General features: G+C 39.3%; 1 protein-coding gene across 3 annotated transcripts in view; it reads right to left on the bottom strand.

Moving 5' to 3' along the window:
* Positions 1-14,077, bottom strand: part of LOC131240695 (protein CHROMATIN REMODELING 20) — a 103,104-nt gene that overhangs the window by 30,597 nt on the left and 58,430 nt on the right. For all 3 annotated transcript variants that reach the window (XM_058239109.1, XM_058239108.1, XM_058239111.1), the window contains one exon: positions 5,030-5,171. In XM_058239109.1, coding sequence (XP_058095092.1) covers positions 5,030-5,171 — 142 coding nt within the window. The remainder of the gene's footprint in view (positions 1-5,029; positions 5,172-14,077) is intronic.

The raw sequence follows: 14,077 nt of genomic DNA on the forward strand, positions 1-14,077 counted from the left end.
TGGGCTCACTGAATAGATGTTACAAGATGAAGGGCATTGTTTCTTTCATAGACCTAGACTATTCACTTTTCATGCAATCGATCAAATGGTTAGAATCATCCGATTTGTGAAATTTGTGCCATGGATTGCCCACAATGGTATGAAGTGAATGGATAGTCTAGATCGACGATGAGCCATAGAACACGTCTTTTTAAAAGCTCAGGGCACATTGTTAACTTCCTTTTTAGTAATTGCACAAGCTATATTTTTGTATAGATTTGTTGAGGTCACATGTGTTGGTAAACCAGCCTACCTACTACCGGACATGCTAACAAGGCAAACAAGTGCGGGATCCAAATTGCCCATCAAGTAGGTCCCACCATGTACTTGCCCAAAAATTAAGCCATTCCACATATCAATTGACCGCTGCTTTTGAGACAGTGAGACCCTTGTGATGAGTAGAGCCGAGTGATTTTTGGACCAAGGCATCTAGATAGTGAGACCCACCAGAAGGATGTCTTGGATCTCACATCTGTGTGACATGTTGACACATCCGTGCCCTGTAGATGAGCTGCCTCATTCATGTCTTTGGGATAAGCAAACCTCTACTATGGTGTAAAGTCCATAATCATTGAAGTATTACGGATACAATAAACATGCTAAAGATTTTTTTTTGTTAAACATAGTAAGATCTCTATGGACTGTTGTTACTCTAGTTGTGGCAGTTCTATGGTGTGGTCTCTCCTTGCCACAGAGATTTGACGAATGAGATGGCAGATTTAGCCAATTTCTTAGATCGTTTGAAGAGCGTTGTTCCCTCTGCTCAAGAGGAGGATTTGATGGTGTGGTATGGAATGTGAATAGTTCGAGCCATTTCTCTATCTACTCCTTTATCAGAATGACATGGGAGACACCTTGTATCTATGTTCTTTCCCACCCATTCCACCAGTGGTATTATGGAGCCCCTCCCAGAATCGCAGCCTTCGTCTAGGTAGTGGGAAGAAAGAGAGCACTAACTAGCAAAAACTTGCAAAAGAGATCCCTTTATCCTTCCCAATAATTTTTGTTGTGTGTGGGAGATGTGGAGTTGATTGATCACCTTTTCATTCGCTACCATTTTGCTCGAAAGGAATTGGAGCACTTTTTTGTATCTTTCATATTGCTTGGGTGATGTCAAAGTCACAAAGTCAGTTGAGGGCCTCCCGTGGGCTTTGCACGGGAGTGGGGTGGAGAAAGTTGGGAAAGTGGTGTGGAGACTACTTATTATGGCGATCCTTTGGCCTATTTAGGGGGGATCGGTATAACTGTTGTTTTCAGAACAGGAGCTCTTCAGTGGAAGAGGTTATTACTAACATTAAGTCTAGTGTTTTGGGTTGGGTGTCTTACGTAAAGGCAATCAAATCTGCCAATCTCTCATCTTTTTTAAGTTGTGGAGTCGGGTTGTATTCTTTTCTCACCTTTTGACATGTTCTTTAATAAAATGTAGTTCTCTCAAAAAAATAAAAATAAATAAATAAATAATAAATAAATAAAATACCAACTATATCCAAGTAAAGAAAAGTAACTCGAACAATCAGGGTATCCAACAAATAAAAGGCTTTTGATTCTTATGTTGTCATTATGTATCAAAACCTAACACTATTTTCTTTGAACCAGAGTTTCAAGACTTAATAATTGGTGTTAACTATCACCATTAGAGCTGCACGAGTAACTTATATTGGTCTTGTAGGACTCTGTAACATTTTTTTCTCATCCACAATGGCCAAGTCATACTCAACGATAGGAGAGAAACCCAAGCATTAGAAGACCTTCCCAAACCCCTTTTTCTCTCATTTTTAACACGGGACATTTTCCATTCAATTCAGATGACTCTTTTCAACGATGACAGGTGTAACTAGTGATTCCCAATTGTGTAAATCATCAAAATGTAACCAATTGGCCAGCCATGAAGCAAAAAAAAGCACCTATCAGACTATTCCAACCATTTGATCAGCAGCAGGAAAAAATGGAGTCAGGTTGGAGCAAAGAACAATGCGTACAATCATCGTCTTGAAACATCTATTAGAAGACCCCACTACGAATTGCTTATGATTCCAACGAGGCACTTTTGTCAAATGATGCTAAACATCTAATGTATAGCTTGTAAAAGCATACAGTCACAACAAATTGAACAAACATTTTAAGGGTCAATATGGTCCATTTAGTGTGACTTTTGCATCATGCCCTGCTAATAGTGGTATCGAATAAATGGACAATTCATAATGATAATTTGCTCATCACACGTCAATTAAAAGCTTTAGGCACAATATCATTGTGCCCATGAAGCTGGGCATGTTAGACTTTTCGCAACACACAAGGTGAGGGTGTCCGCAAACAGATAAATAAAATGCTAACATTCACACCTTCAAGGAGATGTAAGCAACATCCCTGGAGATTTTCATCGACATGCAGGATCGCCAATCATCTATTCATCATTAAACTCATACCATTGGGGCAAGACATGGCGCAAAAAAAACATAACAAACAGGCAAACCAAACCCCTTCAAATATTTTACCATTTTACTACCGCAGCTCGTTTTTTTGAGCCACAAAACGGTGGGTTAGCATCATGAAAACAAAATAATTATTTGGAGTCAACCAATCCACAGTTGGGCATGGTAAATAGATGATTCAAGATAATGATTAGACGTATTTTGTTTTATTCGCTTAATCTTGGCTGTCCATTTCTATGCCATTGATCACATAATTGGCATTGTCCAATTGGTGTGATTTTTGCATCATGGCCTACCCCCAATGGCATGAATGAATGCTAACAACCACACCTTTTCATGGGGGCATTATCAATGTTCCCAAAAATTTCAAGTCTCATGTAACAAGCCAGTCATTAATCCACATTGTCCATTCATACAAAAAATTAGAGAAAAGCCATGGTCAAAACATCACACTGATAGGATGAACAAAACCCCTTGAATGCGGGACATTTGTTACAGCCATCCATTTTGCGCGAGCCATAGATCGGATGGTTCACATCATCAAACCAAAGTGCTTCTTCAAAATCATAAATAATCCACAGTGAGACCCATAGAATGGTCATTTCAAGATGATGACTACACTATTTTGATTCTCAGCTCAATCTCAACTATACATCGTTCTTGGTATTGATTGCATAGTTAGATCATGCGATGAGCAAGCCTTTTTCACCATGGCTTCCCCATCTTACATGAATTGAATGCACAGTCCAAATTGATTAATGGGCATACCAAGTGTCAGTTAAAATAATTTCAGAAAATCGCTAGCATAGGATGCCATTTAGAAATGTGTCGGTGTGTGTGAAATGCTCTGAGGATCTCATAGCACTATAAGCTATAGTGCTCCTAGTTGCATCGGGCAACTTTGACACGCCAATAGATTGATCTATTTAAAACACATTTGAAGGGCTACCATAAAAAAAAATATATATATATATATATATATATATATATATATATATATATATATATATATATATATATATATATATATATATTATTGGATATATATTTGATAGATTTGGCCTTATTTTTTGTATCCATTCTATAGATGGGATGACTAGGATTGCCTAAGAGAAATGGTTCTTTAGAATCATAATCAATCAATGACGCGAACTAATAGATGGATCAAAGTGTTGGTTAGACTGAAGTATCTTTACGTGAATAAACTTAGCCATCAATATTGAAGACCATACAAAAAGCCTTATCCTAAACAAATGGGATTTGCTACACGCACCCTATTCCACCATTCCAGTCTATCAAGTGCCATCTCCCAAATTAAAACATAGGTTCATTAACTCCTTTTACGTCCACTAGTGTGCTTTTAGGCCTTCCACTTGCCCTTGTAGAGGCTTCACCTTGATCCAACTCACTCCTAACCGGAGTAGCCTTGCCCATTTAGAGCCGTCAACTTGAACCAATTCACTCCCAACCGGAGCAGTCTTGGTCTCCATTGCACATGGCCAAACCAACCAAGTCTACTTTCCCTCATCTTATTACCCCTATTTATGCTATCCATAAATCCCCCAGACTGCATTCATAATTCTCTCATTTTCATCATCTTCCCACCCACCCATCTCAACATCCTCATTTTAGCCGCACTCATCCCATGAACATGTTCCTTCACAGCCCAACATTCTATCCCATAAAGTACGACTGGTATTATATCCATTCTATAAAATCTACCCTTCAATTTGATTGGAATGCGGAAATAACATGAAACTTCAAAGGCACATCTCCGCTTCATCCACCCAACTCTAATTCTATGACCAACATTGTTCTCAATCTCCCCGCTCTCATGAATTATGGACACAAGATGTCGAAAAGGATCATTTTGGGGGTACTACTTGGTTGGCAATCTTAACTGATTTCTCGTTTCCACTCCTATTGTTAATAAACTTGCATTCCAAATACTCTTTTTTCATCTGGATTCAAAAGTTTCCTCCACAGCTTCTATTTGCTTTTACCCCCTCCCTCGCCTTGTCAATCAAAATTATGCAATCTGTAAACATACACCACAGGACCTCTTCTTGTAAATGCTTGTTAACCAATGCAAAAAGATATGGGATCAAACTTTGGTGTCAGCATACAGAACTAGAAACACACTTGTCTCTCCACTAGTGGTGGTTAAATTTATTACTACACCCCCGTGCATATCGTTATTCATCTCGATATATACTCTTGAAAATCGTTTCTTTCCAGACACCCACCAAATTATCTCTCCAGAGAGCCTGTCAAATGTGTGTGTGTAGAGAGAGAGAGAGAGAGAGAGTAGTTGATCATGTCTAATCAACATTCTTATGGCCTTAGACTGGAAACAGTCATGTTTGAACTACATGGAAGAGAATAGCATAAGAAAAAAGCAGGGGAAAAAAAAAAAAAAAAGGAAACCTGAAGAGCATTTTTGTTCAATGAAGAAATTCTTACTTTATAAAGAATGCAAGTATAGCTATGAAAAAATGAGAAACAAACTGGCATAGATATGAACAAAGGAAATAACTCTGACAACTTAAAACGAGAACCTGAAGTGCTTGACACATCTCTATGGCTGTATTCTTATCTCTCACATGCTTTCCCAGAGATAAGTTACGGAAAGCAGTGTAGCCAATCAAAAAGACACCACCCTTAGCTCTCCACGTCATGAGCCGCTCCAACCTTCTCTCCCTGTGAAGAAGGCCAAGTCAAAACCGGTGTTCCATTCCCAATAGTTGATGGTTGAAAGAATAATCAGGCTGCATGAATGTGCAATCAACTCAAAAGCAAGAACAGGGAAAAAGTATTTTTCACTAGATCAGAGGAAAAATCAATCTACTCAATATTTTGAAATGAGATTCTCGCCAGATAAATTGAGGAAACAAGATATTCACACCTTGACAGCAAAAGAAAATATATTTCTACAAATTATGTTTTCAGAACAAATGAGCAAACAAAAGAAACAGCAATGCATTCTATCACAGCTAAAAGCATAGTTGCATTGCAGCAAAGCACCATGGACAAAAACTACCAAATGCAAAATATGCCTTCAGATATTTTGGATTAGTGATTGCTCTGCTAGGGAACCAGCTTAACCAAGGTACCAGAGTCAATTCAACCTTAAGAATTGCAAGTAGAGCTGCAGCCGATGCCTAATTTGTGCCACAAGTACCAAAGATTGCAAAATTCAATTACCATTGATTTCAGCAAATTCCAGATAGTTTTTCATGCTAGAGTCCTTTGACAAAAAGGATTGCTTCGCATGGTGGCAGGGCATAGGAGTCCCTAGACATTCGATCCTACATAAACAACATATAATTTCAGAAATTCAGCAGTACAGAATGCCTAATTCATAATATGCCTAATTACCATAAAACTATTCAATTGTTTGTACTTCATCTCGACTTTTAGGCCATTTCTACTTTTTTCTTCTTCTTCTTCTTCTTCTTCTTCTTCTTCTTTTTTTAAATTCAGAAACACGGACCAAAAAATATCACTTATCATCTTCAGGCCATTTCTACTAGTTCTCTCTTGTTTATCTTTCTAATTTAATAATCTAAATTAACCTTTAAGGCTTATGGTTTGGCACCTCGAGGCCTATGGCAGTACCTAGAGGCTTATGCCTCAAACTGAAAAGGCCCAACCACCTCAGCCATGGATTTTGTTTCCTAAAAGCATAAGCCAAGTATATCAGAGCAATAATATGTTATTGCTAGAACTCTTTCCATATAAACAACAAAATTATTAAGAAACAAGAAAAAAAATGTTTTCCTTTTTTGAAATGTAACGCAATTTTATTAGAAAGCTGCACAAAGTGGAAAAGAATGAACAGGAAAGCAAAAAAGGAAAAAAGATTAGAAGCCCAAAAGGGCACAGATTACAAAAGGATCCAAATCCTTCAAACCCGTGGTCCAATCAAGAGTACAAGCCAAAGCTTTCCTAAAGATTCTCTCCTCTAAGACCTACTTGTTTTCGAAGCACCTCATGTTCCTTTCTCCCCAAATCGCCCAAAGAGTGGCCATGGCTGCAAGATGCCAGACCACCTTACCTTCTTTTCCGCTTCCTCCTTCATCCCAAGAGGCAAGGGAGGGAAAACATTCCAGCATAACCCAGCAGACATTTAAGGTTGTTAAGAAGGACCCCCAAATCTGTCTCGCAAACGGACAGTGAATGAAGAGGTGATCCACCGTTTCCTCAGCCCTCATGCATAGTAAACAGACAATAGGGAGCACCACACCCCTTTTTCTAAGATTGTCGACGGTAAGGATTCTATTCCGACTTACCAACCAAACAAATGCCGACACCTTAGGAGGAGCGCCATACTTCTAGAATCGGTAATTGAACAAAGGGGACGTGGTAGGAGTTGCTAACTTCTTATAAAAGGATCGGACTAAGAAGCATCCAGATTTCTGATCTCTCCAAATCAACGAATCCTCCCTCCCCACCTATCACCACAAAGTTCAGCTTCTCCAAAAGCCTAATGAAGGTATCGACCTCCTCGTCGCTCATACCTCTACGACAAGGGGCCGCCCAAAACACACTACCTTCGTTTCTGGAGAAGCAATCAGCAACCCACACGTCCTTGTCAATTGCAATTGCTGCAAGACTCGGTAAGGCGCCTTTGAGAATGCAATCATGCAAACATAGATCTTCCCAAAAACGAACCCATGTACCTTCTCCCACTAAGAAGACAACTTCTTCCATGAATTTAGGGGCTATTGCAAAAACTCCTTTTAAAAGACCCGAGGCTTTGTATCTAGAGGTCTCCTTAAGCCACCATCCCCCCTAGCTAGTTCCGTATTTGGCTATTAGCACTTCTTTCCATAAACTATGATCTTCCAAAGCAAATCGCCATAAACATTTTCCCAAAAGAGCCTTGTTCATAGTGTCCAGCACTCTCAAACCAGCTCCCCCCTCCTGAATAGGCTTGCACACTCCCTCCCAGTTTATAAGGTGGAACTTCTTCATGGGCTCTTTCCCCCTCCAAAGGAAGTTTCGCCTTATCTTCTCTAGTTTGTCAAGCACCCCATTCGGACACTTAAACAGCGACAAAAATTAAATGGGCATGTCAAAAAAGGCCGCTTTTATCAGAGTTAGCCAGCCCCCAAGTGACAAATGTCTACTCTTCCATCTAGGTAGCTTCCTCTCTATCCACTCGATCATCAGGTCCCACAAATGTCTAGTCGGCTTGCCGATACATAAGGGGAGACCTAAGTATGAAGACGGAATTTTGCCTGGACCACACCCAACAATCCCCGCAAGGTTACTAACCTCTTCCTCCGACATGTGCACTCCTAGCAGCTCGCATTTCTGATCATTCACCTTTAACCAAGACACAGCTTCGAAACAAGCGATTATCTTTCGCAAGTTATTGACCATCTCTATCTCCGCTGCGCAAAATAATATGATGTCAACCACAAACAGCAGGTGAGTGACTGTTGGTCCCAATCTCGCCACCTTAAACCCTCTTATAAGGCTCACTTCATGCCTTTTTGTAGCATCCTCCCTAGAGCTTCTGCCACAATCAAAAAAAGGAAAAGGGATAAAGTTTCTCCCTATCAAAGACCTTTAGACGCCTTAAAATAGCCTTTCGATGAGCCATTAACTAGAATAGAGGCTGATCCCACGCATTCCCTCATCCATTTTCTCTAAACTTGACCAAAGCTGAGGCACACCAACATATAGTCCATGAAGCCCCAATCGAAGTGATCATAAGCCTTTTCAATGTCCATTTGCACACAACTCCTGGCTTACCTTCCTTGAATTTCGAATCGACACACTCGTGCGCGAGTAACACATAGTCCAAAATTTGATGACAGGCCACAAACGCACTTTGGTTCCCCGACATAATGCTCAGTAGAACCTTGTATGGGCTCCCTAACAAACTTATGGGCCTAAAGTCTTTCAAATTTTTTGCTCCAATTTTAAGAATGAGAGCTATGAATGAGGCTCCCATCTCTTTCAATAATTTTCCTCTATCGAAGAATTCTTTAACGAAGGCCATTACATCAAACTTGACATCCTTCCAGAACACTTGAAAGAAAGCAAGTAGAAACCCATCTAGGCATGGGGCTTTGTCTCCCCAAAGCGCCCTGACTGCCAAGTGCACCTCCTCCTCCGTAACATGTCTCTCAAGGTCTTCTCCCTAAAAGTGAGTGATCTATACAAATTGGAGATGATCTAGCCAAGGCCTTTCTCCCCTTTCAGCTGATTATAGATACTATGCTTGTTCGTCGCTCGAGGCAGCCAATCTTGTTTTGTCTTGCCCTTGAACTCGCCATGCTGTAAAAGAATTTGGTGTTCTTGTCCCTCTCCTTGAGCCAAAGAGCACGAGAACTTTGCCTCCATTTAATCTCGTCCTCTAGAATTCTTTTTTCATACCAAGTAGATAGCTCTCATCAATGAGTGACCCTCTCATCACTCATCACTAGGTAGAGAATCAACTATCTCATTAGCCTCTTGAGCATGAAAAAAAAAAAAGGAGATACCCAAATGCATAGAAAATTTTGAGATTTCCATAAAGGTAAAGGGAAGGAGCTACAGGTCTAGGTTTGACCAGCCACCCTACTTGATCATATCCCAAGAGTCTGACTATCAATTGTCATTACTGATGTGACTTCTGATAGTGATAAAGTTCTTGGCTTCTTGCCCATAATTTGAGAGCTATAATTCCTATCACATTGGTTTCTTCATCTTGTTCCAACTCTCCAACCTTTACTTCCCAAAACACAATCATCTCTTCTGATGGTGGGTCCATCACAAAGGTCCACACAAACACACAACCTAGCTATCATGTCACAACAAGCTAAAACATCTTTTATGGCATCTCTATCTGCATGAAAATGTTCTCTGCACGAACCCACCAATAGAGAAAGTTCTCTATTTCACAATCTCCTTAGAAGTTATGCAACACGACCTGTCATAGATCAAAATATCGGCAACGTATCGGCCGATACAGGTGTATCGTATCCATATCGGTAACGTGTGGACCATATTGAGGTCATATCGGTCAGCATCGGCCGATATGGGCGTATCAAGTCCGATAAAAGGCCCAAACCGACCCTTTCTTTCCCCTTTTCAATCTCTCTCCCTTATTTCCGCTCCAATCTCTACAATACCTCGATTAAATCATTCTTAAGTGATTTCCGGCACCATTAATAGCAACTTGGAAGATCAAAACATCCGATTTTAGCCGATTTGAAGGATTGAAAATTTTTGGGGCCGATTTTGAAAAAGTCGAAAAATAGGTTTAAAAAACTCCATTTTTTGTTGTCGATCCCTTCTTCTAATCCATTGTTATGTTTATTAGAACCCTAGATCGACCAAAAAACATCAATTTTGAAGATCGATTTGAGCTTTTTTGGGCATTTATGCCCAATTTTTTTATACTTGTCAAAAAACATTTTTTTAATCTAATCTCAGATTTGTACTCTCCAGCCATTTTCGAGCAGAACTATGTAGATATGATTGGAAAAATAAAAAATTACTAAATTTGTTAAAAATATATAAATTTCAGATTTTTTTTAATCTTATGTTTCTAATCACGGATTTGGAGAGGCCATGCATTTTTTAACAGATCTACATCAAATTTGATAATTTAAAAAAAAAAATGTAGTTTTTTTGTTTTTTTTGAATTTCGAGATTTATGGAAATTTTGAAAAACGATTTTTTTTTTTCAAATGTAATGCTTTGGGAGGGTGGCTAAGTTTATTGCTTTGGGTTTTTTGAGTTGTTTTTTTATCATATTTGAGTACTTTAGTCACCATTTTTCAAATATTATGTCTAGTTTTTAATTTTACTTTTTTTGTTATTTTTTTAAATATGTTGATGTCTTGATGATGCAAATTGATAAAAAAAAAAATTAATTGTTTGTGGTGTTTATTTGTGGCTTTGTGGGTTGTTCATACTGTAAAGTACTAGAGTGGCCATTGTTGTATAATTGTATTTGTTGAGATGGTTGGAACTGGAAATGAGAATGAAGATGTAGGGTGGAAGTATGGTGTAAGCATATGTGGGAGTAGACAGCAAATAATGTGCAAGTTTTATAGTAGGAGTGTGAGCGGGGGCATAACCCAATTAAAACAACACTTATCCCATCAAAATAGTTAAGTTTTAGGGTGTCCATGTGTCCCTCAAGCAATAAGGGAGGAGAAGAAAAAGAACTTAAAAGAATTTAAAAGTAAAAAAGGCAATGAGGGAGAAAGAGAAGAAGGCTACACTTGACCAATGTTGAGCAGAGGTGTTTGGGGATCCTATGCCCTTGCCTAATGAGGACATTGAGTCAGTGGGGGATTCAAATAGGGAGATGGTGATTGCAAAGAGGGAAAGTTTATGAGCCCACTGTGAGGATATGGAGTAGCGTCAAATGTTTGGGAGGACCAGTTCGGTTTGTGATGTGGGTGGGGGAAATGGTGGTGGTAGTGCGCATGATAGCAGAGGATTATTTGGGGGGTTACGGCGGGGTTACGTCGTGCCTTTAGCACGCGACCACAAGAGCCACACCCTTCTCAGCCTAACCCCTCCCCTCATATTCACGATCTACATGACGAGAGGGAGCCACGAGCACCTCCTGGTGATGAAACAATGTTTAGAAAGGCCACTAGCACACAGAAGAAATTGAAACATATGTGGTCAAAGCAAATAGTGGATAATCTTGGAAAGGCAACTGCAAAATTGTTCTTACACAATAGTGTTCCTCCATATGTTGTTGATTGCCCATACTTCCAGGTGTTTGTGGATGCAGCAGCTGATGCAGGACCTGGGATTAAAGCCCCTAGTTCTTATGACATAGATTCAAACTATTCTAATGAAGTGTACCAAGAAATGTGGGCTTATGTACAATCATTTAGAAGCATATGGGCAAGTAAGGGATGCACAATCATGTGTGATGGTTGGACTGACCCAACCAGATTGAGTGTGATAAATTTTATGGTCTACTCCCACCTGGGTACAATCTTTATTAGAGCCATCAATTCATCACATGAAGTGAAGGATGCTAAGTATATAGTTGGCCTAATGGATGGAATTGTAGAAGAAATTGGAGAAAGTAATGTGGTGCAAATTGTCACTGATAATGAGGCAACATATAAACTAGCAGGAACATATCTTATGGCAAAAAGGCCTCATCAGTTTTGGTCACCTTGTGCAGCACGCTGCATTGATCTCATCCTTGAGAATATTGGGAAGAAGCCTAATGTATCGACACTAGTTGAAAAGGCAAGATTGATTAGGACATATATTTACAATCACAATTGGATAATTACTCTTATGAAAAAATTCACAGCTGGGCGGGAGTTGTTGAGGCCTAGGGCAACTAGATTCACCACAAAATTCTAGCCATGGATAGCCAGTACAATCATAGAGGGGCACTTAGCGAGATGGTTGTATCTCGGCAATGGTTCAACTCGAAGTATGGACAAAAGACGAGTGGCATGCATGTGGAGAAGTGTGCAATTATAAGAGACAACGCGTATTAAAAGAAAGTCCAAGAAATTATGAAAGCAGTGGAACCTTTTATTAAGGTTCTTTGACTGGTTGAAAGTGATGATAGACCGACGATGAGCTTTCTTTATGAAGCAATGGATAAAGCAAAGTTGTCAATTCAACATGATTGTAAACACTACAAAGAATATCGGAAGCTCATAGATACGTGTGGGAATAGACAACTTCATCATAATCTCTAGGCGGCAGGTAAACATAAATTACATACATTGATTAAATTTAGTTATTATTTTTCCTTCGGTTCTTTATGTAATGTTGAATATTTGATATGTTCTATTGTTCACTCTTTTAATCAACTTGCAAGCTTCTTTTTAAACCCACAATTATGACATACGACTATATATAAAGATGCTGACGAGATTACTATCGGTTTGAAGAATGTTATAAAAAGGTTGGAGTCCGACATTAATCGACAGATTGATGCTATTAATAAAGTTAATAATTATTTACATATGTAGATTGTATTGTGTAGAGTCTAAGACTTGTGGTACTTATTACTAGCTACCGTTTCACAAGTAGAAGTGTATGAACTAGTAATGGGCAGGTTTGGAGACCCACTTGCACGAGCTGCAACACAAAGAACCAATCCAGGTAGGTGTATCAAGTTATAAACTATAAAGCATGTTTTTACAAATTTAATAAACTAACTAATATATGATATTAAGATATATTTCTTTGTTATTTATGCAGCTCAATGGTGGGTCAATTATGGAGAAAGTGCACCTACGTTGCGGAACATTGCAATAAGAATCTTAAGTCAATGCACATCTTCTGTTGGTTGTGAAAGAAATAAGAGCACTTTCGCTCACATCCACACTAAGTAGCGAAATCGATTGAAGGAGATAAAGGAGTGAAGAAATGTATTTATCCACTATAATGTGAGGCTGCGTTTGAAAAACATGAAGAAAGCAAGAGTCAAGTTGATAACCAAGCGCAATATTATCTAATAAATTTGGACTATATTTTTGCTGAAGACAACCATCTTCTTCTATGGCTTGAAGAAAGGGAGAAAGGCAAAGAAGCAACTGAAAGTGAGGAACTTGAATACCCAGAACTCATTGCAGAAACCGCTCAGAGCCGATTATTGAAGAAGGTGACGAAGGAGAACGTAGTAATAGTGGAACTCCAATTGATACTCATAACGGTGACAGTGATGGTGGTGGTGGTGGTGGTGGTGGTGGTGATGCACCTGCTGCTCCTATTGCTCAGCACACCATACGGCCATCTACGGATCATGAGGCTGATCAGCACAGACGTAGAGTCACGATACAACCAAACATGCGGAGAGGAGCATCATGGAGAGGCTAGCACCAGTGGCACTCATGGAGGACTGGGACATCAGGAGGCTTACAGACATTATGGATACGGTCCTAACGGATACACAGAGCATGTTGCGCCACTTATGTGTTGGAGTAGTCAGTATGGAAATGGATATCCGGATCCAAATCCAAGTTATTCGTCATCAGTATCACAGTCTCAGCAGTATGAGCAGCAGTATGGTGATTCGTCTAGCGCTGATGGATATCCTTACTTGGGTTAGGGTCGGTTTCTAGTTAGGATCAGTCTTCCTCAAGTTTCGTTGACCTACTCTTTCCATCCAACCCTGGTTATTATGGATATGCAACAGCAACGCCTTTTGCACAGCCACATGCACAGTCGGATGATGACGAGGACGTGTAAGTCGACCAACCACAAGCAGCCAGATTTTCATTTTGGTGGTGATTGGTGAGTTTTTATTAAGAATTAAGAGTAATGTTTCTTTAGAGATTATTCACATTCAAGGAAATTGGTAAGTACTAAGTATTTCTACACTTACATTGTTAGTTGTTACATACACTTTCCTTGTCATACACATTCTCCAAGCAAACACGTACGACATGCGTACTAGTGTATAGACTAATGAGTATGGAGTACTTAGTAGTGATACTTCTTGAGTTCTTGGACATGTTAGACTATTAGCAATATATGATATCAATTTATGACATATATCAACAGTTTATATAAAGAAAAAATCAACACCATAACTTATAGTAGGTCAACCCATCAGGACAGTATTCATGCCAAAGAATGGTCAGACACACCATTGAATACATGGT

Source organism: Magnolia sinica, chromosome 3 (genome assembly GCF_029962835.1).
Source record: "Magnolia sinica isolate HGM2019 chromosome 3, MsV1, whole genome shotgun sequence".
In the NCBI taxonomy this organism is placed as follows: Eukaryota; Viridiplantae; Streptophyta; class Magnoliopsida; order Magnoliales; family Magnoliaceae; genus Magnolia; species Magnolia sinica.